The sequence below is a fragment of the Rhinoraja longicauda genome, chromosome 3 (genome assembly GCF_053455715.1).
Source record: "Rhinoraja longicauda isolate Sanriku21f chromosome 3, sRhiLon1.1, whole genome shotgun sequence".
Taxonomy (NCBI): domain Eukaryota; kingdom Metazoa; phylum Chordata; class Chondrichthyes; order Rajiformes; family Arhynchobatidae; genus Rhinoraja; species Rhinoraja longicauda.
In genome coordinates this window covers 10,277,317-10,300,876 of record NC_135955.1, presented here as the reverse complement: position 1 = coordinate 10,300,876, position 23,560 = coordinate 10,277,317, and the positions used below count along the sequence as shown (strand labels likewise).

Genomic DNA, 23,560 nt, shown 5'->3' with positions numbered 1-23,560 from the left:
GGGGTATGGGGAGAAGGCAGGAACGGGGTACTGATTGAGAATGATCAGCCATGATCACATTGAATGATGGTGCTGGCTCGAAGGCACCTATTGTCTATTGTCTATTGAGATGAGAAATGTCCTGGATAATGTTGTAAAGAACTCTTCTCTGGACCATTAGCCTTCCTTTGGATAATGGCCCAGGATCTGATTGCTTCACAATTAACTGGACTCATGACCTTATGGATTAAAACTAGAAATAAACCTGATGCTTTTGAAAGTAATACAACCATTCCTTAGGTTGAAGACTGAGGATACTTACATTTTGAAAAGTATTGATAACTCGACAGTAATCAATGTTGCTGGGGGGTACTTACCAAGATACCGATAAAACAAATGACTATGGCAATTATTCAAACCCTGAGGCGGAAGAGTTCTATTTCTGCAACTCTAGGGTGTGAAAAAGGCACAAAACATTATCAAAGTGTCTTCTGATTGTTTGTAATTGATTTGGCAGAAGACTTTAAGTCTGTGCAGCAAAAACTAATTACCAACCCCTGCTCAGAATGGGTCTGAACGAAACTAATTATTGATTTAATTGGTAATATACAAAACAGTAATTTCTTGATTTATGGAATGGATTTGACCTTTTTTGTTAATGAAAAGGCTTGACAAAACAGGTTGTAGAGGTTTAGGTTCAGTTCATTCCTATTGGGAGGGGTGGGATGGAGAGTGGGACATTTATTCCTTGTGGTGAAATTTTGGTTTCATATTTCTGGCAAAGTAGACAGAGACCATGCAGCCCATCGAGAGTATGTTGGCAAGCCCAGCAAACACATTCCTACTGAAGAAGGGTCGTGGCTTAAAAAGCCATCTATCCATGTTCTCCAGAGATGCTGCCTGACCCACTGAGTTACTCCAGCACTCTGTGAAACGACACCTGTCCATGTTCTCCAGAGATGCTACCTGACCCGCTGAGTTACTCCAGCACTCTGTGTCTCTCTTCAAAAACCCATTCCTCCAATTATTTGCTGATTAATCTGTCTCTCTCACATACTTACCAACACTTACTTGAGGGGCAGATTCCTACAGATTCATGGGACAGTTTCTTCCCAGCTGTTATCGGGCAACTGAGTCATCCTACCACAACCAGAGAGCAGTCCTGAACTACGATCTACCTCACTGATGACCCTAAGATTACCCTTGTTTGGACTTTGCTGGCTTTCTAGACACTATAAATGGCTCAATTGTAATCATGCATTGTCTATTTGCTGACTGGATAACACGCAACAAAAACTTTTCACTGTACCTCGGTACACGTGACAATAAACAGAACTGAACTATGTACCCCCAAAAGTCATGGGCATTTTAGTGAAAATTCATAAATCCTAAATTGAAGAATATTAGTATATACGTATGAATGCAAACACAATCATAGGAATAAAGCAATCAACTCAACCCATTGTCATCATAACAGTAATCAAAGGCAGAGATTTCCCATCCCCACAGACTTTAATTGCAGAAGAGATACACTCTTACTTTCAATGGAAAAACTAAAAGTAGGCTTTGCTTTCAAAAACAAGTGTAGGTCAATAATATTGCTATTATTAGTTATTCCATAAAACCATAGGACAGACATGGGAGAAGAATCAGACCATCAAATCTGCACCATTTGATGATAGACACAAAATGCTGGAGTATCTCAGCGGGACATGTTGCCTGTCCCGCTGAGTTACTCCAGCATTTAGTGTCTCTCTTCAGTGTAAAACAGCATCTGCAGTTCCTTCCTGCACATCCCACCACTTGATGATCTATTTTGCCCTCCCTACCCTATTCTCTTGCCTTCTCCCCGTAATCTTTGACGCCCTTACTCATCAAGGCTTGCAGAAAAACAGCTAAAAATCAAGCTGTTTTCGCTTTGTCTTGCCCTAACACACATAGGAAAATGGATGTCAAACAGATGGTGGTATTCCATATGGCATCCAAAAATAAGGTATTTAATTATGACAGTGATCAGCTGGGTCACTAATAATGATGATAGGTCCAATTTATTGATCCTGTTGGTGCTAAGACAATTTTCAGCCTACAAATTAATCCACCTCCTCCAACCTCATCTATTGCATCCGCTGCTCTAGATGTCAACTTATTTACATCGGCGAAACCAAGCGCAGGCTCGGCGACCGCTTCGCTGAACACCTGCGCTCGGTCCGCATTGGCCAAACTGATCTCCCGGTGGCTGAGCACTTCAACTCCCCCTCCCATTCCCAGTCTGACCTTTCTGTCATGGGCCTCCTCCAGTGCCATAGTGAGACCCACTGGAAATTTGAGGAACAGCACCTCATATTTTGCCTGGGCAGCTTGCAGCCCAAAGGTATGAACATCGACTTCTCCAACTTTAGATAGTTCCTCTGTCCCTCTCTTCCCCTCCTCCTTCCCAGATTTCCCTCTATCTTCCTGTCTCCACCTATATCCTTCCTTTGTCCCACCCCCCTGACATCAGTCTGAAGAAGGGTCTCGACCCGAAACGCCACCCATTCCTTCTCTCCCGAGATGCTGCCTGACCTGCTGAGTTACTCCTGCATTTTGTGAATTAATCCCTGGATTGGCTTTACTGTAGATCAAGGAATTATCTAATTAAATAGATGCATTAAAAAATTGGCGCTAGTATATTAAAATCAGATTAAAAAGGTACGATTTATAGCATCTTACAAAATGCATAAATGTTATTACCATCCTTGTTTATTGGAGTCAGTTTATTGGAGTTTTGTATCTTCAAAAAGTTTAAAACCTAGATTTTCACATTTCTTGAAGATTTAACATGACAAAAGGATTTCCTAAAGTTTAAGTAAAAACTAGGCCAAGAGGACCCATTGGGCCCAAACCTCTCCTGCATTGGTGCAGCGCCCTCTCCCCCCCCTTCCCCCCCATTGCCCTCCACCCCCTCCCTCCTCCCCACCCTCCACCCCCTCCCCCTCCCCTCCCCCTCAATTCCCTTATCCTCCCTCCCTTCACCCCCTCCCTCCTACCCCCTCCCCTTCCCCTCCATTCCCCTGCACCCCCTCCCTCCTCCCCACCCTCCACCCCCTCCCCCTCCCCTCCCCCTCAACCCCCTTATCTTCCCTCCCTTCACCCCCTCCCTCCTACCCCCTCCCCTTCCCCTGCCACCCACTCCCTCCTCAACCCCCTTATCCTCCATCCTCCCTCATCCCCCCCTCCACCCCCCTCCCTCCTCCCTCCCTCCCTAGGAGATAGATTTAAACTTTAAAATGTGAATAACTTTAAAAATATATCACCGATTTCAATAAAACTACTTGCATTACCATTAAAGCGATGATGGTGAGTAAGGTGGGCCTAAAATTGTTGCCCTATCATGTACAGTTTTGGCTGTAGTTCGATCACAAACAGAGAAACAAACGAAAGTTTTAGTATATAGATAACATTAAATTAAGTGGTCAGGTCCTTAAACATCTTAACTATCCTGTAGGATCGCAATCTGCCGTAGACACCAATGCAAGGAATAAAATGTGTGCTGCAATGTGTTGTCTAAAAAAAATGCACTGGTTGAAGGCATCCTATTAAAGTGATGTCTAAATGCAGAGAATAGTGTAAACAACGTTAACTTGAATAGTATAAATCACAGTAATGCTGATCTAGAACTATAAGGGTCTCGACCCGAAACGTCACCGATTCCTTTTCTCCAGAGATGCTGCCTGTCCCGCTGAGTTACTCCAGCTTTTTGTGTCTATCTTCAGTTTAAACCAGCATCAGCAGTTCCTTCCTACACATATAATATTTATCATTCAAGTTAACATTCAGTGGCAGCAACCTGGTGGCATTTTGAACAGGGACAGGGATGTGGGTTTGATCCTGACCTTGGGCACTCTCTGCGTAGAGATTGTGCTTTCTCGTTGTGACCTTGTGGGCTTTCTCCCATACCTTAAGCTAGAAAGCGTGCAGAAAAGATTCAGTCAAGAGTCATGAGACAAGAGTGTTATATTGTCATACTGTTTGTCCCAGATGGAACAATGAAATTCTTACTTGCAGCAGCACAACAGAATATGTAGACACAGTACACTGTAAATAATATAATAAAGGACAAAACAAAAGTTCAGTGTGTGTATATATATATATATATATAGTGCAGGAAAATAACTGCAGATGCTGGTACAAATCAAAGGTATTTATTCACAAAATGCTGGAGTAACTCAGCAGGTCAGGCAGCATCTCAGGAGAGAAGGAATGGGTGACGTTTCGGGTCGAGACCCTTCTTCAGACTGAAGATTCTGCCTGACCTGCTGAGTTACCTTTTACACACTTGGGACAACCTGGAGCAGGTATAACTCCAGTGTGTTACCTTCCCTTTTAGCTCTCTCACTGAGGCAATCAGCTCATCTGGTTCAGCTGGGCAGCAATCAGTGTCAGCAGCAATCAGCAGCAATCAGTGTCAGCAGCAATCAGTGTCAGCAGCAATCAGTATCAGCAGCAATCAGTGTCAGCAGGGCAGGCAGCCCCGGTGACTATGGGTTTTGTAGTCTTTTGCTGGCAGCCATGATGGTTTGTAGTCCTTGTTGCATCCACCGGGAGGAAATGTATCTCCCCTCTCTGACTCTACCTCTCATGATATCACAATATATATATATATATATATATATACTCGCAAATACACATATATAGAGATCATATACATATACATATATACTATGAGGATGTTGCCAGGACTCGAGGGCCCGAGTTATAGGGAGAGGATGAGCTGGCCAGGAATTTATTCCCTGGAGTGTAGAAGGAGCAGGTGTGATCTTATCGAGTTGTACAAGATCATGAGAGGAATAAATAGGGTAAATGCACAATCTTTTATCCAGAGTAGGGGAGTCAAGAACCAGAGGATATAGGTTTAAAGTGAGGGGGGAGGAACCTGAGGGGCAAACGTTTTACACCAAGGATGGTGGGTGTAAGGAAAGAGCTATCAGAGGAAGTAGGTGAAGCAGGTACTATCACATTGTTTAAGAAACATTTGGACAGGTACATGGATTGGACAGGTTTAGAGGAATATGGGTCAAACACAGGCAGGTGGGACTAGTGTAGATGGGGGCATGTTGGTTGGCATGGGCAAGTTGAGCAGAAGGGCCCGTTTCCACACTGAATGACTCTATAATTCTCCATGACCTCTGATCCCAAAGACGTGCTGATTGGTGGGTTGTGTCGGGAGGAGCAGTAGGATGCGAGCTTAAATTGAAGATAGACGCAAAAAGCTGGAGTAACTCAACGGGTCGGACAGCATCTCTGGAGAAGGGTCTCGACCCGAAACGTCACCTCTTCCTTTTCTCCAGAGATGCTGTCTGACCCGCTGAGTTATACCTGCTCCAGGTTGTCCCAAGTGTGTAAGTGGGTGGTTGAATTTGGAGAAGTTGATGAGAATGTGGAAACAATGCATGAATTCAAAGGTTGGCTGAGGGCTGGCACAGACTTAGTGGAGTGATGGGCCTGATATGGTGCAGTTTCTACGATGACTTGGCAATAACATGACTGACGTAAGACGGAGGAACCTAAACGATTGAAACTCCAGTGGTAGTGGGAATACAAAAATGATGGTAAAACCTTCCCCCCCCAGGGTATGTAGATCAAGGACTTGAAGAATAGTAATCAAATCCAATTAAAAGGATGAGTGTGATTTAAAGGCACCAAAGGTTCGCTGATTAAGGTGCAGTGCCACAAAGCTTAGCACATCCATGAAGCGGCACTTTGAGAATTAGTATGGTGGAACTGAGATCAGGATTTGTTTTCGTCTTGGGTATAAGAAGAACTTGGGTCCTTGGTAAAGGAGACTTTGTGTGATTTCTTGCTATTGAAGGTACAGATTATAAGAGCCATGATAGGGTCAGACATGTCAGGGGTAGCATCAATAATCCTGCTGCATTTTTAGTGTAGTTTAGTTTAGAGATACTACGCGGTAACAGGCCCTTCGGCCCACTGAGTCTGCACCGACCAACGATCCCCGCACGTTAATACTATCCTACACTAGGGACAATTTTTACATTTATACCAAGCCAATTAACTTACAAACCTGGATGTCTTTAGAGTGTGGGAGGAAACCGAAGTCCTCGGAGAAAACCCACGCAGGTCAGGGGGAGAACGTACAAACTCCTTACAGACAAGCAACCATAGCCAGGATCGAACCCGGATCACTACTAGAGCAGCAACTCTACTGCTGCGCCATCGTGATACAATTCCAAAATCATGTAATGCCGGCGTGTGTAGGAAGGAACTGCAGATGGGTGGTTTATTACGCAGATAGATCCAAATGCTGGAGTAACTCAGCGGGTCAGGCAGCATCTCTGGAGAAAAGGAATAGGTGACGTTTCATATTGGAATGCCTGAAGAAGGGCCGGAGAGGGTTCCGACCCGAAACGTCACCTATTCCTTTTCTCCAGAGATGCTGCCTGACCTGTCGTTACTCCAGCACTTTGTGTCTATGCTGGAATGCACATGGATGAAACATTTGTGCAAGGCGTTGAAGGTGCATCTTGCCAAGTTTGAATAGATTCTTTGTTCTTCTCTGAAAAAGATGTTAGCACTCCTTTGGGAATTTTCTACTCCACATTCCAGTTACTGATAATTGGCTGAATACATTAAAAGGGATGTTTTATTGACTTTCACTCATTTTCCTGAACATGAGATTTGCTGGTAAGATCAACATTTATTGACTACGCTCCCAAACCATCAACGATTTTATTGCCTCTGCCAATTTCCCCTCCACACCTTATAGTTCCCCAACCCTACACCACCTGCTTCTATCTCCTTCCCAAAATTCACAGGCAGGACTTCCCCAGCAGACTCTGATTCCATCAAACCCATCTCCAAATACCTTGATTCTATCTTCACCCCATTTGAACAGTCCTGTCCCACCTACATCCGAGACACCTCAGATACTCTTCACCACTACAACCTCCAATTCCTGGGCTTCCATCGCCTCATCCTTACCATGGACTTCCAGACGCTCCACACCTCCATTCCCTATCAGGAAGGATCCAGGTCCATCTGCTTTAGTTTAGCTTAGTGTGGAGATGCAGCGCGGGAACAGGACATTCGGCCCACCGAGTCCGCACCGACCAGCCATCCCCGCACATTATCACTGTTCCACACACACTAGGGACAATTATACACATGCGCCAAGCCAATTAACCTACAAACCTGCACGTCTTTGGAGTGCAGAGGGAAACCGAAGATCTCGGAGAAAACCCACGAGATCACAGGGAGAACGTACAAACTCCCTACAGACAGCACCCTTGTTCGGGATCGAACCTGGGTCTCCGGCGCTGCAAACGCTGTAAGGCAGCAACTCTACCACTGCGCCACCGTGGCCTGGTTCTGCCTCGAACAAGGACCAAATCAGTTCTCTCCAACTACCCCTCTCCTCCACCTGGCAGAACCTGTCCTCAGCCTTTTCTGAACATTGCCCAGGTCTCTTTGCAGATAGACATGGCCTGCCTTTCCGTTTGGAATCATGATTGAGAGTGAATATTGGAAATGCAAATTACTCTTATTCCCTTTCATTAAATATTTGACATGTAAAACTTACCGTGGGAAATTAATAACACAGAGAAACACGTCCGTGTTTATAAATTGAGGAATAGATAACATTGGTAATGCAAAGTGACAATTAATTTCTCATGCTCACGTAATTACCTTGAGAGTTTTGTAATGACTAAAATGATACATATGGCATCAGTGCAGATTGAGAAAGAAAAACCCATCTATTCATAGCTGATCATGAGTATCATTAGTCAGTGCATTATTAATTAATGGTGCATTCAGAACAAGAACATCTCATAAACATGATTGATTTTGATGGCTTTGGCTGAACTGAGGCTGGACAATTGATGATTTATACTTCATAGAGCTTGGTGTGCATTGATGCATTTATTCTTTGAACTGAAGCTATACTGTAGTTTGTTTTTTTTACTCGTGTGGCAGACGATGGATGTTCTGCCGCCGCCTTGCCACAGCCCAGCGCTACGTCCGTGCCTCTGCGGAGATCGTCCGCCATGCATGCCTCTCCTCCGCGAGTCAGTAGGTGGGCCATTGTCTGTACCTCTCCACAGTTGCATTTGTCGCTGGAATTTAGAAGATTGAGGGGGGATCTTATAGAAGCTTACAAAATTCTTAAGGGGTTGGACAGGCTAGATGCAGGAAGATTGTTCCACGATGTTGGGGAAGTCCAGAACAAGGGGTCACAGTTTAAGGATAAGGGGGAAGTCTTTTAGGACCGAGATGAGAACGTTTTTTTTCACACAGAGAGTGGTGAGTCTGTGGAATTCTCTGCCACAGAAGGTAGTTGAGGCCAGTTCATTGGCTATATTTAAGAGGGAGTGAGATGTGGCCCTTGTGGCTAAAGGGATCAGGGGGCATGGAGAGAAGGCAGGTACGGGATACTGAGTTGGATGATCAGCCATGATCATATTGAATGGCGGTGCAGGCTCGAAGGGCCGAATGGCCTACTCCTGCACCTATTTTCTATGTTTTCTATGTCAGAGTCTGAGAAACTGAGAAGTTTACTTCACAAACTTCACAATCAGAAATACAAAAACACATCTCAGAGATAGTCCTAAATTTTTATTTTATTTAAAAAAATATTTTAAAAATTATTTTATTGAGCTTCACAAAAATACTAATGAGAATGAATTTTACAATTATGCACAGTATAAGGGGAGGAAAAGAAAAAGACAAAAAACAAAAAAAAATCAAGAGTTATATGGTTTGGTTGACAATTGACAGTCCTATTTTTTTTAAAAATATGTACAAGGCACAGTTTTTTATTTTGTTACAAACTATTAAATTTTCCCTAATATTGGGTGTTTAAAGTTGGGTAATGAAGCTTAAATTCCATGGTGTGCTAATCAGTCACGAGGTTTAATTTCCACTGTTCTTTGCTGTTCAAATATCAAAGCTCATGAAAAGGACAGTCTTTGTTTTTGTTTTATGAAATATAGTCTGTCAAACCCTTGAGCAGCTTGTTAAATAGACATTGATTAGCTTTGAATAATTCAGGAAGATTCATAAAGAAATTAGGATTCTCCTCTCCGACAGTTTCTAAACTGATATGTGTCATTCACTTTCAATGTCAAGAGAGAACTAACAATCAGTGAACAAGACCTATTGAAAATTGATTAATGAAGTATTTTGCTTCAGTTTGCAGTTTGCAATTTTTGTTTGTTTAAAGAGAGAGAAGGGAGTGTTTTACTGGAGGGCATTGTTTGGTCTTTCTTTCACGGGAAAGCCAATTCATGGCTCTATCCACCATTCAATCTTCATCTCAGTCGCCAGCTTCTCTCACTGGACTGCTTCTTCCAAACTTCAGCCTTAAACTTGAGAGCAATGAGTCTTTTCAGCCGGAAATAAGTTCAAACAAAATCAGCAATTTGCATTTAAGCAACATATTTATCGTGGGATAAGGAATGATATTCTGACTGAGAGGTAATTAAAAATGAACGATTGTCAGAGACACAAGAGACTGCAGATGCTGGAATCTGGAGTGTAAAAAAAAACTGCTGGAGGAAAACAGCGGGTCAGGCAGCATCTACAGTGGGAAAACCAACATTTAGTTTCAGATATTGACTCAAGACTACTAGTTAGTTGAAAGCAGTGACCCGAGACACGAGGGACTATTTCTTTTTCACACTGAGGATGGTGCATACATAGAAGGAGTTGCCAAAGGACGTGGCAGAGACAGGTATAATTATGGTCTTTAAAAGGCATTTGAACAGGATATGAAAGTCTTTGAAAGTATATGGATCAGGTCCAACTTCAGATGAATGGGATGAGCTCAGTTAAGCTATTTGGTCAACATGGACAAATTGGGCTGAAGGGCCCGTTTCCCTGCTATACAGCTCTATGACTATGGAGTTTTTTTTTGTTGCAACTATCCGAGATGATCCTGAACCTTTTTATACAAGTATTCTAAACAATGGGAATAATCAGCTTCTATGTAAGAATCAGAGCCTAGTTTTCCCAACGTGGACCTAAGGGTCAAAGGGAACATGAGCCTACATCCAATGGAAAGTCAAGCAACATCTCTGGAGAAGGTCGATAGGTGACATTTCAGGGGGGGGGGCTCTTCAGGCCCCTGAAAGAGGGTCCCAACCCGAAACGTCTCCTATCCACGTTCTCCTGAAATGCTAGACACAAACAGCTCCAGTAACTCAGCGGGTCAGGCAGCATCTCTGGAGAAAAGGAATGGGTGACACTTCAGTTTATTCACAAAATGCTGGAGTAACTCAGCGGGTCAGGCAGCATCTCTGGAGAAAAGGAATGGGTGACACTTCAGGTTCAAACCCTTCCTCAGACTGCTCCCCAGTCTGAGTAAAGGGTCCTGACCTGAAACGCCACCTGTCCCTTTTCTCCAGGGATGCTGCCTGACCCGCTGAGTTACTCCAGCGTTTTGTGTCCAAGTTCAGTGCCAACCAGCATCTGCAGTTCATTCCTGCACATTTTAACCAGAGATTCTGCCTGACCCGCTGAGTTATTCCAGCATTTGTGTTATTTTGTGTAAACTAGCACCTGCAGTTCCTTGTTCCTCCAATGGAAAGCGACAACCTCATCTCCACTGACGCTGCCCAGTCGTCCAGTTCCAGACTTCACCACCTGGACCGTGTTCTAAAAGTAGAATGTAATGGGCCTGAAAGCATTGTGTTAGAAACATAGAAACATAGAAAATAGGTGCAGGAACAGGCCATTCGGCCCTTCGAGCCAGCACCGCCATTCAATATGATCATGGCTGATCATCCAGCTCAGTATCCTGTACCTGCCTTCTCTCCATACCCCCTGATCCCTTTAGCCACAAGGGCCACATCTAACTCCATCTTAAATATAGCCAATGAACTGGCCTCAACTGCCTTCTGTGGCAGAGAATTCCACAGACTCACCACTCTCTGTGTGAAAAAATGTTTGCTCATCTCGGTCCTAAAAGACTTCCCCCTCATCCTTAAGCTGTGACCCCTGGTTCTGGACTTCCCCAACATCGGGAACAATCTTCCCGCATCTAGCCTCTCCAACCCCTTAAGAATTTTATATGTTTCTATAAGATCCCCCCTCAGTCTTCTAAATTCCAGCGCGTAAAAGCCTAGTCTATCCAGTCTTTCTTCATATGAAAGTCCTGCCATCCCAGGGATCAATCTGTTATATTGTGTATGGCTTGATTGTAATCATGTATTGTCCTTCCGCCGACCGGTTAGCACGCACCGAAAGCGTTTCACTGTACCTCGCTCGGTACACGTGACAATAAACTAAACTGAAACACAAACTTAGATCTGGTTTACTGACTGAAGTCGGCGATAAAAACTTCTGATGAAACACTGAAGTGATCATCTTACTTTATATATTTTTCAGATACTTCCTTCGTTTACCATTGCTGATGTGAAGCACAAGTTTTACAAAACTTGTAAGTAACACATACAACGTTTGTACTTCCTTTTGCATATCTGGATGTTCTTGGAGATATTATGCATAATTTCATACATTTCCATGGACGGTTTGATTAAAAATCTAGCAGCTGCACGGTGATAAACTGTGAGGCTGACATCTGATTTCATAATAAGCAAGTACGCGCGGCAGTCATTGCAATGAGCCGGTGGGGAGATTGCAATAAGAGGTGAGAGTGGGTTCAAAGAACGCATTTCCACTTTCCAAGAAAGTGAGAAGCCGTCAATTCAGGATCGTTAGTCCCCAAGGGTTTGGAAGAAGCAACTTCACCCAGAAACTGGTGAGAACATGAAACTTGCCACCACAGGAAATTATAGAGATGTTAACACAAAGTAATTAAGTGAAGAAGACACGTTTCGGAAGGAATCATCTACTGACTCCATGCTACTGATGATGGTTGTCCCTGATGGCACAAGTCGTTCAGGCAATATAACCAGCCTTTGAAAGCAGAGGAAGCGAGCATTTCCCTATTACTTCATACAGCAGAGTAATATATAATAGTGGGTGGCACGGTGGCGCAGCAGCAGAGTTGCTGCCTTACAGCGCTTAAAGCATCGGAGCATTCGATCCCGACAATGGGTGCTGTCTGTACAGAGTTCTCCTCGTGACTGCGTGGGTTTTCTCCGGGATCTTCGGTTTCAATAGACAATAGACAATAGACAATAGGTGCAGGAGTAGGCCATTCGGCCCTTCGAGCCGCCCCCACTCCCTCATCTTTACCATGGAAAATATTTGTACCACCATTCAATGTGATCATGGCTGATCATTCTCAATCAGTACCCCGTTCCTGCCTTTTCCCCATACCCCCTGACTCCGCTATCCTTAAGAGCTCTATCTAGCTAATTTCCTCCCACACTCCAAAGACATACAGGTTTGTGGGTTAATTGGCTTGGGTATAAGTGTAAATTATCCCCAGTGTGTGTAGGATAGTGTTCATATGTGGGGATCGTTGGTCGGTGCGGAATCGGTGGGCCGAAGGACCTGTTTCCGCGCTGTATCTCAAAACTAAACTAAACTAAAAAGAATAGCGGTTGCCGTTTGGTTTGGGCAAATATTTTATTCTTTCTGTCAAGATGGAGATTGTTTTTTTTTGTCACACCTTCCACCCCTCTCCCCCCCGCTCCCCCCCGCTCCCCCCCACCTCTACCCACACACGCAGAGCTAGAAGAGCACTCGGTTGATTGGTACGGAATTAACCCTGGAGTCAGGGCCGTTTTTACAGCATTATGGGCCCCCGGGCAAAGCAGTGTACTGGGGCCCCTACCGTTACTCTCCCCCACCCCCCTTTCCCTACCAGCCTCCCCCGGTCGTGCCGGCGAAAAGCACTTACCGAAAAGCACTTAGCGATGGACTTAGGGTGCTACATTGTTGCGAAAAGCGCTTACAGATCGCTGTGAGAAGCACTTAGTGACCGAAAATGTTGCGAAAAAAGCACTTATTGAACCTACATTTTTAAAGTAGTATTTATATATTGCAAGTCACTTAACATACACAGATCAGCATGGGGCCCCTATGGTTGTGGGCCCCCGGGCAAGTGCCCATCAGGCCCATGCGTTAAGACGGCCCTGCCTGGAGTGTGTAGGACAGTGTTAGTGCACGGGGATCGCTGGTCGGTACGGACTCGGTGGGCCGAAGTGCCTGTTTCCGCGCTGTATCTCTAAACTAAACTAAACTAAATCAAAATTAGCATGTTTAACAATTTTTAAAAATATACTTAAAATGATGGTAATATTGCCAACAATGTAAATAATAATTATTTCTTTTATGCCAAATTTGAACCTTCTGTACATTAAAACTGTTTGGACAGGTTCAAGAATAAAAGGTGTAGGATAGTGCTGGTGTACAGGGATCGTTGGTTGGCACTGACTCGGTGGGCCGAAGGGCCTGTTTCCATGCTGTATCTTTAAACTAAAGTTAACTAAACATAAGACAATCAAACAATTTATTGTCAGTAATATATATTTTTTAAAGAATTGAAATGTAATTAATATTTTGCTCAAAACATTGACGACACATGACTTTGGCAGGTTTAAAGTTAACTCCACATGCAAATATTAATTGTTACTTTATTCATCTTTGCTACAGGTCCCCAATGGTACCCTTCACGAGTCGGCTTGCAACTTGAATCCAGTAAGTTCTAACAAGTGGTTTGGGATTTAGTTTTGTTTCGTCTAGTTTAGTTCAGAGATACAGTGCGGAAACAGGCCCTTCGGCCCAACGAGTCCGCACTGACCGACGGTCCCCACACATTAACACCATCCTACACACACAAGGGCCAATTTAACATTTATAACCAAGCCAATTAAACTCTCAAACCTGTACGTCTTTGGAGTGTGGGAGGAAACCAAAGTTCTCGGAGAAAACCCCTTAATAATCTTATACATTTCGATAAGTGAAGCTTACAAGTGAAGCTTGGTTTTTAAGTAACCCATACAAGGTGTTATAGTTCAAAACTCTCAAGTACTTACTGACTTGTCAGTGATTTCAGCGAAAATTAGGGCGCCGGAGAAGCATTGACAGCGTGGGAATTTTGCGATGTTTCCGAAGACGGTGTAATATCAACCTGACTCGGCATTGTCGTGGTCATTGTCGTCGTGTAAAAGAAAAGTTCGGCAATCTGCTACGACTTTGACAGTCGCCGGCAGTCGCCTAAAAGATCGCCTAAGTGGGACAGGCCCTTAAAAGTAGGTTACAACCATTAACCTACCAACTGCACATCTCTGGGATGTGAGCAGAAACTGGAGCACCTGTGGAGAACCCATGCAGTCACAGGGAGAACGTGCAAACTCCACACAGATGGTGTCAGAGGTTGGGATCGAATCTAGTTGCTGGAACTGTAAAGAGCCTGGCCCACGTAGGTGTTTTTTTAGGCGACTGTCATAGTCGTAGCAGGTCGATGAGAAAACGGCGACTGGACCCCCCCACGACAATGTCTAAGACAAGCTACAACTACCTCCCACCTAGTCGACGTCAAGCTACAGCAAGCTACCGACAACCGGCGACCCAATCATCGCGACTTAGGACGTCCACCTACGACCGCACCTACGACAACCTACGACCACACAGACGACAACCTACGACAACCGAAGTAAACCTACGTCCACCCGCGACAACCTACAACAAGCTACGACCCTGTCGGTGATAACTGATGGGCGGCACGGTGGCGCAGCGGTAGAGTTGCTGCCTTACAGTGAATGCAGCGCGGGAGACTCAGGTTCGATCCTGACTACGGGTGCTGTCTGTACGGAGTTTGTACGTTCTCCCCGTGACCTGCGTGGATCTTCTCCGAGATCTTCGGTTTCCTCCCACACTCCAAAGACGTACAGGTATGTAGGTTAATTGGCTGGGGAAATGTAAAAATTGTTCCTAGTGGGTAGTATTAATGTGCGGGGATCGCTGGGCGACGCGGACCCGGTGGGCCGAAGGGCCTGTTTCTGCGCTGTATCTCTAAATCTAAATCTAAAAATTGAAATCTATCCATGTACATGTCTAAGTACATATAAACATAGAAAATAGGTGCAGGAGGAGGCCATTTGGCCATCCGAGCCAGCACCGCCATTCATTGTGATTATGGCTGATCATCCACAATCAGTAACCTGTGCCTGCCTTCTCCCCATATCCCTTGATTCCACTAGCCCCTAGAGCTCTGTCTAACTCTCTTTTAAATTCATCCAGTGAATTGGCCTCCACTGCCTTCTATGGCAGAGAATTCCACAAATTCACAACTCTGGGTGAAAAAATCTCAAAAATCTCAGAAATCTCAAAAATAAAAAAAAGTTTCTTCTCCCCTCAGTTTTAATTGGCCTCCCCTTTATTCTTTGACTGTGTCCCCTGGTTCTGGACTCCCCCAACATTGGGAAAATTTTTCCTGCATCTAGCTTGTCTAGTCCTTTTATAATTTTATACGTCTATATAGGATCTCCTCTCATCCTTCTAAACTCCAGTGAATACAAGCCCAGTCTTTACAATCTTTCCTCCTACGACAGTCCCTCCATCCCAGGGATTAACCTTGTGAACCTATACAGTATTGCCTCAATAGCAAGGACATCCTTCCTCAAATTAGGAGACCAAAACCGCACACAATACTTCAGATGTGGTCTCACCAGGGCCCTAAACAACTGTAGAAGGACCTCTTTGCTCCTATACTCAAATCTTCTCGTTATAAAGGCCATCATGCCGTTAGCTTTCTTCACAGCCTGCTGTACCTGCATGCTTTCTTTCAGTGACTGTGTACAAGGAATGTCTAAATGTCTTTTAAATCTTGTCATTGTTCCTGCGTTTGGCTTTGTTAATATTGTAAATTGTCCCTAGTGTGTAGGATAGTGTTAATGTTCGGAATGATCGCTGGTCGGCACGAACTAGGCGGGCCGAAAGGCCAGTTTCTGCACAATATGTCTAAAGTCTGAAGACCTCAGAGGAATGAATTTCAAAGACAATATAATGTGCTGTTGCTACTTTATAGTGTGTTCTTTGCAACTTTTGGGGTATGAATTATTGGACAACAGCTTTGCAAATCACATGCTCAGGTTATTGAAATCCATCTGTGAAATAAGTTTCTGGGCAAGAGTTGTTGTTCAGCAAAAAACCTGCTTAAATATATTATTGAATTCTGTTATACTTCATGCATCTAAGCTTAACATTTTTATTGGTTTTACAGTGGAGGTATTGTCTAAAAAGTTAGAATTCTTGAAAAATCAATGACTGTGATATTTATCAGTTGCAGTGACATTGTGTTTTCATTAAGTGGATCGGTCTGCAGTAAGAATCCAATGCTCAAGGTCAAATCTCACTGTGCAATTTGGGAATATAAATTAAATTAATTCAAAGAGTCATAGAGTCATAGAGTGATACAGTGTGGAAACAGGCCCTTCAGCCCAGCTCGCCCACACCGGTCAACAATGTCCCAGCTACCCTAGTCTCACTTGCCTGCGCTTGGTCCATAACCTTCCAAACCTGCCCTGTCCAACTGTTTCTTAAACGATGGGATAGTCCCAGCCTCAACTACCTCCTCTGGCAGCTTGTTCCATACACCCACCACCCTCTGTGTGAAAAAGTTACCCCTCGGATTCCTATTAAATCTTTTCCCCTTCACCTTGAACCTATGTCCTCTGGTCCTCGATTCCCCTACTCTGGGTAAAATACTCTGTGCATCTACCCAATCTATTCCTCTCATGATTTTGTATACCTCTAAACGATCACCCCTCATCCTCCTGAGCTCCATGGAATAGAGACCCAGCCTACTTAACCTCTCCCTCTAGCTCACACCCTCTAGACCTGGCAACATCCTCGTAAATCTTTTCTGAACCCTCTCAATCTTGACAATATCTTTCCTATAACATGGCGCCCAGAACTGAACACAATATTCTAGATGCGGTCTCACCAACAGCTACTGGGCGTCAATTTGCATTAAGACCCTTCTTCAGACTGAGATTGAGGGGAAAGAGGAACAAGAGATATAGACGGTACTTAAGCTAAATGAATGGAAGATATGCAAAAAGCAATTATAATCAAGGAAACGTGGGGCACAAAACAACTGGGTCGCCATAGGAAATGGATATTCCAGGTATTAGTCAGAGGGTGGTGAATCTGTGGAATTCTTTGCCACAGAGGGCTGTGTAGGCCAAGTCAGTGGATATTTTTAAGGCAGAGATAAATAGATTCCTGATTAGTACGGGTGTCAGGGATTATGGGGAGAAGGCAGGAGAATGGGGTTAGGAGGGAGAGATAGATCAGCCATGATTGAATGGCGGAGTAGACTTGATGGGCCAAATGGCCTCATTCTGCACCTATCTATCACATGATCTTATGATCTTATGACCACAGATCGCTATTAGTTTGATAGTTCTAATTACCAATCTCCATTCCTGTGTTCTAAATAATATGCCACTCCTTATTTTTCTGCTCCAAATGTCGCTCCTACCCTCTTCTCAAGACTCAAGAGTCCAGAGTGTTTAATTGCCACAAGTACTGAGAACAGAACAATTAAATTCTTACTCGCAGCAGCAAAACAGACTATATCCACGATACCTATGCATAATATGTTAAAAAAAAATAAAAAAATCAATAGATTCAGTAATTCAATAATCTGTTAAAAATATCCACTGACTTGGCCTCCACAGCCTTTTGTGGCAAAGCATTCCACAGATTCCTCTGACTAATACCTGGAATATCCATTTCTTATGGCTACCCAGTTGTTTTGTGCCCCACGTTTCCTTGATTATAATTGCTTTTTGCATATCATCATCATCATCATCATCATATATATACAGCCGGAAACAGGCCTTTTCGGCCCACCAAGTCCGTGCCGCCCAGCGATCCCCGTACATTAACACTATCCTACACCCACTAGGGACAATTTTTACATTTACCCAGCCAATTAACCTACATACCTGTACGTCTTTGGAGTGTGGGAGGAAACCGAAGATCTCGGAGAAAACCCACGCAGGTCACGGGGAGAACGTACAAACTCCTTACAGTGCAGCACCCGTAGTCAGGATCGAACCTGAGTCTCCGGCGCTGCATTCGCTGTAAAGCAGCAACTCTACCGCTGCGCTACCGTGCCGTATCTTCCATTCATTTCGCCTAAGTACCATCTATATCTCTTGTTCTTCTTTCCCCTGAATCTCAGTTGTGTGCCTATTCTGTTACCACACTAATATTCTTTTCTGCAAAATGCTGAGGTTCTCAATTCTAACCGTTCATCCCATGTAATATGAGGCATGGAATATATTTTTCTGCGTATGCTCAGCAATCTACCAACAAGGGACCTATTTGTGTGCCCCACAGTTCCTTGATCATCGTTGCTTTTTGCATACCTTCCATTTATTTCTCCTAATTACCGTTTATATCTCTCATTCCCCTTTCCCCTGAATCTCAGTCTGAAGAAGGGTCTCGACCCGAAACATCACCTATTCCTTTTCTACAGAGATGCTGCCTGACCCGCTGAGTTACTCCAGCCTTTTGTGTCTGTCTTCAGTTTAAACTGGCATCTGCAGTTCCTCTCTATACCTATTCTGCTGCTTCTTAGGTGATTCTACAAAGAGTCATAGAGTGATTCGGTGTGGAAACAGGCCCTTTGGCTCAACTTGCCAACACCAGCCAAAATGTCCCAGCTACACTAGTCCCACCAGCCCACTTTTGGTCCATATCCCTCCAAACCTGTCCTATCCATGTACCTGTCTAACTGTTTCTTAAATGTTGTGATAGTCCCAGCCTCAACTGCCTTCTCTGGCAGCTTGTTCCATACACCCACCACCCTTTGTGTGAAAAAGTTACCCCCTCAGATTCCTATTACATTTATTCCCCTTCACCTTAAACCTGGATTCACCCACTATGGGTGCATCTACCCAATCTATTCCTCCCTGTTTTATGTACCATGTTCTGACCATTCAGTTCACCTTGTATATGGAATCAAGAGAAGCCTTTTGGAAGTCTGGATGAAATAGATGAATCCTTTTCTGTTCTCCCTGCTAGGTCTTCAAAGAATTCAATGAAGTTGGGTAGAGAAAGACTTTCCCTCCCAAAAACTATTCCTTATTATAAATTATCCTTTCAGCTTTGTTTGTGTGTGTTTATGTTTAGTAGGGTACCATAACTTCTCCAGACACCCAAGCTTTCTGTGTAAGTTGGGGGGACAGCACCTTATATTTTGCTTGGCCTGCCTACAACCCAGCGGGATGATTGATTTCTCTAACTTTTCTAACTCTAATGCAAGTAGCCCTTGCATCCCCTCTCTCTCCGACCCTACCCCACCTAATCTCCCCCCTCTCTCCCCCTCTCTCCCCCTCTCTCCCCCTCTCTCCCCCTCTCTCCCCCTCTCTCCCCCTCTCTCCCCCCTCTCTCCCCCCTCTCTCTCCCCTCTCTACCCCCTCTCTCCCCCCTCCCCAGCACCAAAAGAGAACTTTAAATCTAAGAACATATTGAGGCTGGACAGAGAGAGAGAGAGAGAGAGTAGCCTCAGTGAAATTCCATTAAAGAGGGTGTGTAATAGCAGCTAAGCTGGCACTGAAAGCTGTACAGGTAGAATTAAAAATATAAATCTGTTAGACAGCTGTGCGAATTGTGCTTGCTGATAGAAGCTGTGAATATAAAAGGGCAGTGATGAGTAGAAGGATTTAACGTGTGATGATAATTTTCACCATATTGCTTGGGAAAGCAAGCACACTTGCCTCAGAGAGGTCTTGAGTGAGTTCAGGTACATTTTCTGCAGCATGTGGGCACAAAAAGCTTCCTTTACCCAAGGTATAAGGAGAGGGTCAGAACACCGCATTCATCAGCAAACATCCTGAGCTGAAGGGATGGTCATTGAATGATTTGTTTAATTGTCAGAGAGTCACGGAGTAAAACAGCGTGGAAATAGGCCCTTCGACCCAACCTGCCCACACCAGCCAACATGTCCCAACTACACTAGTCCCACCTGTCCCACATGTCCCAGCTACACTAGTCCCACCTGCCCGCGTTTGGTCCATATTCTCCCAAACCTGTCCTATCAAAGGTTTCAAAGGTTTTTTATTGTCACGTGTACCAATTAAGGTACAGTGATATTCGAATTACCATACAGCCACACTAAAAAAAAAAGCACCAAGACACACAACTACATAAAAGTTAACATAAACATCCACCACAGCGGATACCCCACATTCCTCACTGTCATTGAACCATCCGTCGGGGCGATCGAAGCCCCTGGATCGGGGCGATCGAAGCCCCCGCGTTGGGGCGGTCGAAGCTCCCGTGGCTTGGAGCTCCCGAAGTCGGTCTCTAACCAGGGACCGCAAGCTCCACGATGTTAAAGTCCGTGGGATCACGCGTTTGGAGCTCCGAGGTCGATCCCCGATGGGATCGCCAGCTCCACAAGGTTAAGTCCCGCAGGCTCCCATGGCTGGAGCTGCCGAAGTCGGTCTCCAGCAGAGACCGCCAGCTCCACGATGTTGGGCCGCAGTGTGGACAGAGATACGATACAGAAAAAAATTGCATCACTATCGAGGTAAGAGATTTAAAAAAGTTTCCCTGAACCCCCCCCCACCCAGCTCATATAACAAGCTAAAGAACACTAAAACATACATTTAACACATGCTATGAAACAACAGAGAAGGAAGGGACGTCACCCATTCCTTCTCTCCAGAGATGCTGCCTGTCCCGCTGTGTCTATCTATGGTAATGGAAGAGCAGGGAATACTAGGGTGTATCAACTAAGGGGCTGCACAGTGGCACGGCAGTACAGCTGCTTCCTAATAACGCCAGGGACCCGGGTTTGATCCTGACTACGGGTGCCCTCTGTACAGAGTTTTTTTACATTCAACCTGAAACTGCGTGAGTTTTCTCCGGGTGCTCTGGCTGCCTCCCGCACTCCAGAGACGTACGGGTTTGTAGGCTACTTGGTTTCAGTAAAAACTGTAAAATTGTCCCTAGTGTGTGTAGGATAGAGCTATGAGCACTAGTGGTCGGTGGTCAGCGCGGAGTCAGTGGGTCAAAGGCCCTGTTTCCCATCTGTATCTCTAAAAAGTCTAAAGTCAAAACTAATTCTGTTGCTGCTGAGAGTCCATACATAGTATGTCCTAGATGAATACATTCAAGTTGTTAGATCTCATTAAGCACAGTGGTCTGTTATACAACCACTGCAGGGAGACCACCCTCAGTGTGAATAATGGGTTTAATGGCCACGCAGTCTGGTACCATCAAGGACTTGGATAGGGCAGATGTGGAGAGGATGTTTCCAATAGTGGGAGAGTCTGAGACTAGAGGCCACAGAATTAAAGGACGTTTTTTTAGGAAGGAGATGAGGAGGAATTTCTTTTGTCAGAGGGTGGTGAATCTGTGGAATTCTTTGCCACAGAAGGCTGTGGAGGCAAAATCAGAGGATTTTTTTAAGGCAGAGATAGATAGATTCTTGATTAGTGCGGGAAGGAAGGAGAATGGGGTTAGGAGGGAGAGACAGATCAGCCATGATTGAATGGCGGAGTAGACTTGATGGGCCGAATGGCCTAATTCTACTCCTTTCACTTATGATGATCTTATGACAACTTGTCTGTGAGAATGGATTAGTGAATCATTCTTACCAATGGACTCTACCTGTAGAATTCCCTTCAAAGCATTGTCAAGTCAGTCAGTCTGTGATGGACAGAGGACAGGAGAGAGCAATCTGTGCTTCTACCAGATGTTTAGTTACTTTAGTTTCGTTTCGTTTATTGTCCCGTGTACCGTGGTACAGCAAAAAGCTTTTTTTGGTGCACGCTAGCCAGTCAGCGGAAAATGTGTACCTAATTACAATCAAGCCATCCACTGCGTACAAGTACAGGACAGCGGGAATAACGTTTAGTGCAAAATAACAAGACCAGTGGAGTCTGATTATAGACAGTCCAGGGGTCTCTAATGGGGTAGATGGTAGTTCAGGATCGCTTTCTAGTTTGGAGAAGGGTCTCGACCCGAAACGTCACCCATTCCTTCTCTCCGGAGATGCTGCCTGTCCCGCTGAGTTACTCCAGCATTTTGTGACTACCTTCGATTTAAACCAGCATCTGGAGTTCTTTCCTACACTTAATGCTATCCCACACACCCTAGGGACAATTTTACATTTACAACAAACCAATTAACCTCCAAACCTGTACGTCTTTGGAGTGTGGGAGAAAACCGAAGATTTCGGAGAAAACCCACGCAGGTCACGGGGAGAACGTACAAACTCCGTACAATGCCAACACCCGTAGTCAGGATCGAACCCAGATCTCTGGCGTTGTAAGGCAGTGGCTCTGTCGCTGCGCCACCCTGCTTACTTACATGATTTCTTTCTCAGCAGTAGATTGATCTAATAGAGTTGCCATTTCGGAGTCACACATTAGTTGGATAGAATAAGGATGGCAGGAAAGCTTTCCAAAACGAAATCAATAAAACTCACAGATTTTTCTGCTCCAGCAGAAATATTGTATTTAAATAAAGATGCAACCAAGTAAATTTTTTTGCACACTAAGATTGATGTCACTGAGTTTTAATTCCTCTTGCCTATAAAGAGATTGCTTGGTCAATGTATCCCTCGACTGGCTTTCAGCTTCACTCATTCAAAGAGGTTCTTTTTAAGTTGCATTATTTTCTGAATTTTGCACAGTGATTTAAAGAAGAGGAATCAAACATCTGGAACTTTCCAAACAGTAACCGACGTGATGAATCACCTAGTACAAACAAACCATCTGCCATGCCAACAGATACAAATACACAAACTCTGCACATTTTTTTTAATAAAGCACAGGGCTCAAAGATGCGATTTTTATTTATTAAACCAAGCAATATTTGAAAAAAAATTAATAACCCAGGAAAGAAAAAAAGACACACCCTGAATTCTTTAGACTTCAGACTTTAGATATACAGCGTGGAAAAGGGCCCACTCGAACCAGCGTTCACCTCGTACACTAGCACTATCCAACAATTATAGACCTATTAGTTTGACGTCTGTGGTGGGAAAATTAATGGAAAAGATACTTAGGGACAATATATATAATTATTTGGATAATCAAGGCCTGATTAGAAACAGTCAACATGGATTTGTGCCTGGAAGGTCATGTTTGACTAATCTTCTTGAATTTTTTGAAGAGGTTACCAGGGAAATTGATAAGGGCAAGGCTGTGGATGTTGTCTATATGGACTTTAGTAAGGCATTTGACAAGGTTCCACATGGAAGGTTGATTAAGAAGGTTAAATCGTTGGGTATTAATAGTGAGGTTGCAAGATGGATTCAACAATGGCTGAATGGGAGATACCAGAGGGTAACGGTTGACAATTGTATGTCAGGTTGGAGGCCAGTGTCTAGTGGAGTGCCCCAAGGATCTGTGTTGGGTCCACTGTTGTTTGTCATTTACATTAATGATCTGGATGATGGTGTGGCAAATTGGATTAGTAAATATGCAGATGATACTAAGATAGGTGGAGTAGTTGATAGTGAGGTAGATTTTCAAAGTCTACAGAGAGATTTGGGCCTTTTGGAAGGGTGGGCTGAAAGATGGCAGATGGAGTTTAATGCTGATAAGTGTGAGGTGCTGCATTTTGGTAGGACAAATCAAAATAGGACGTACAGGGTAAATGGTAGGGAATTGAGGAATGCAGTGGAACAGAGGGATCTGGG

At 44.2% G+C, this 23,560-nt stretch overlaps 1 protein-coding gene across 1 annotated transcript in view; it reads left to right on the top strand.

Annotated features, from left to right (window-relative positions):
- The window catches only part of LOC144592318 (trans-2,3-enoyl-CoA reductase-like), a 111,583-nt gene that overhangs the window by 20,805 nt on the left and 67,218 nt on the right, over nt 1-23,560 (top strand). Inside the window, exons 2-3 of the mRNA XM_078396847.1 lie at nt 11,362-11,413; nt 13,540-13,584. Coding sequence (XP_078252973.1) covers nt 11,362-11,413; nt 13,540-13,584 — 97 coding nt within the window. The remainder of the gene's footprint in view (nt 1-11,361; nt 11,414-13,539; nt 13,585-23,560) is intronic.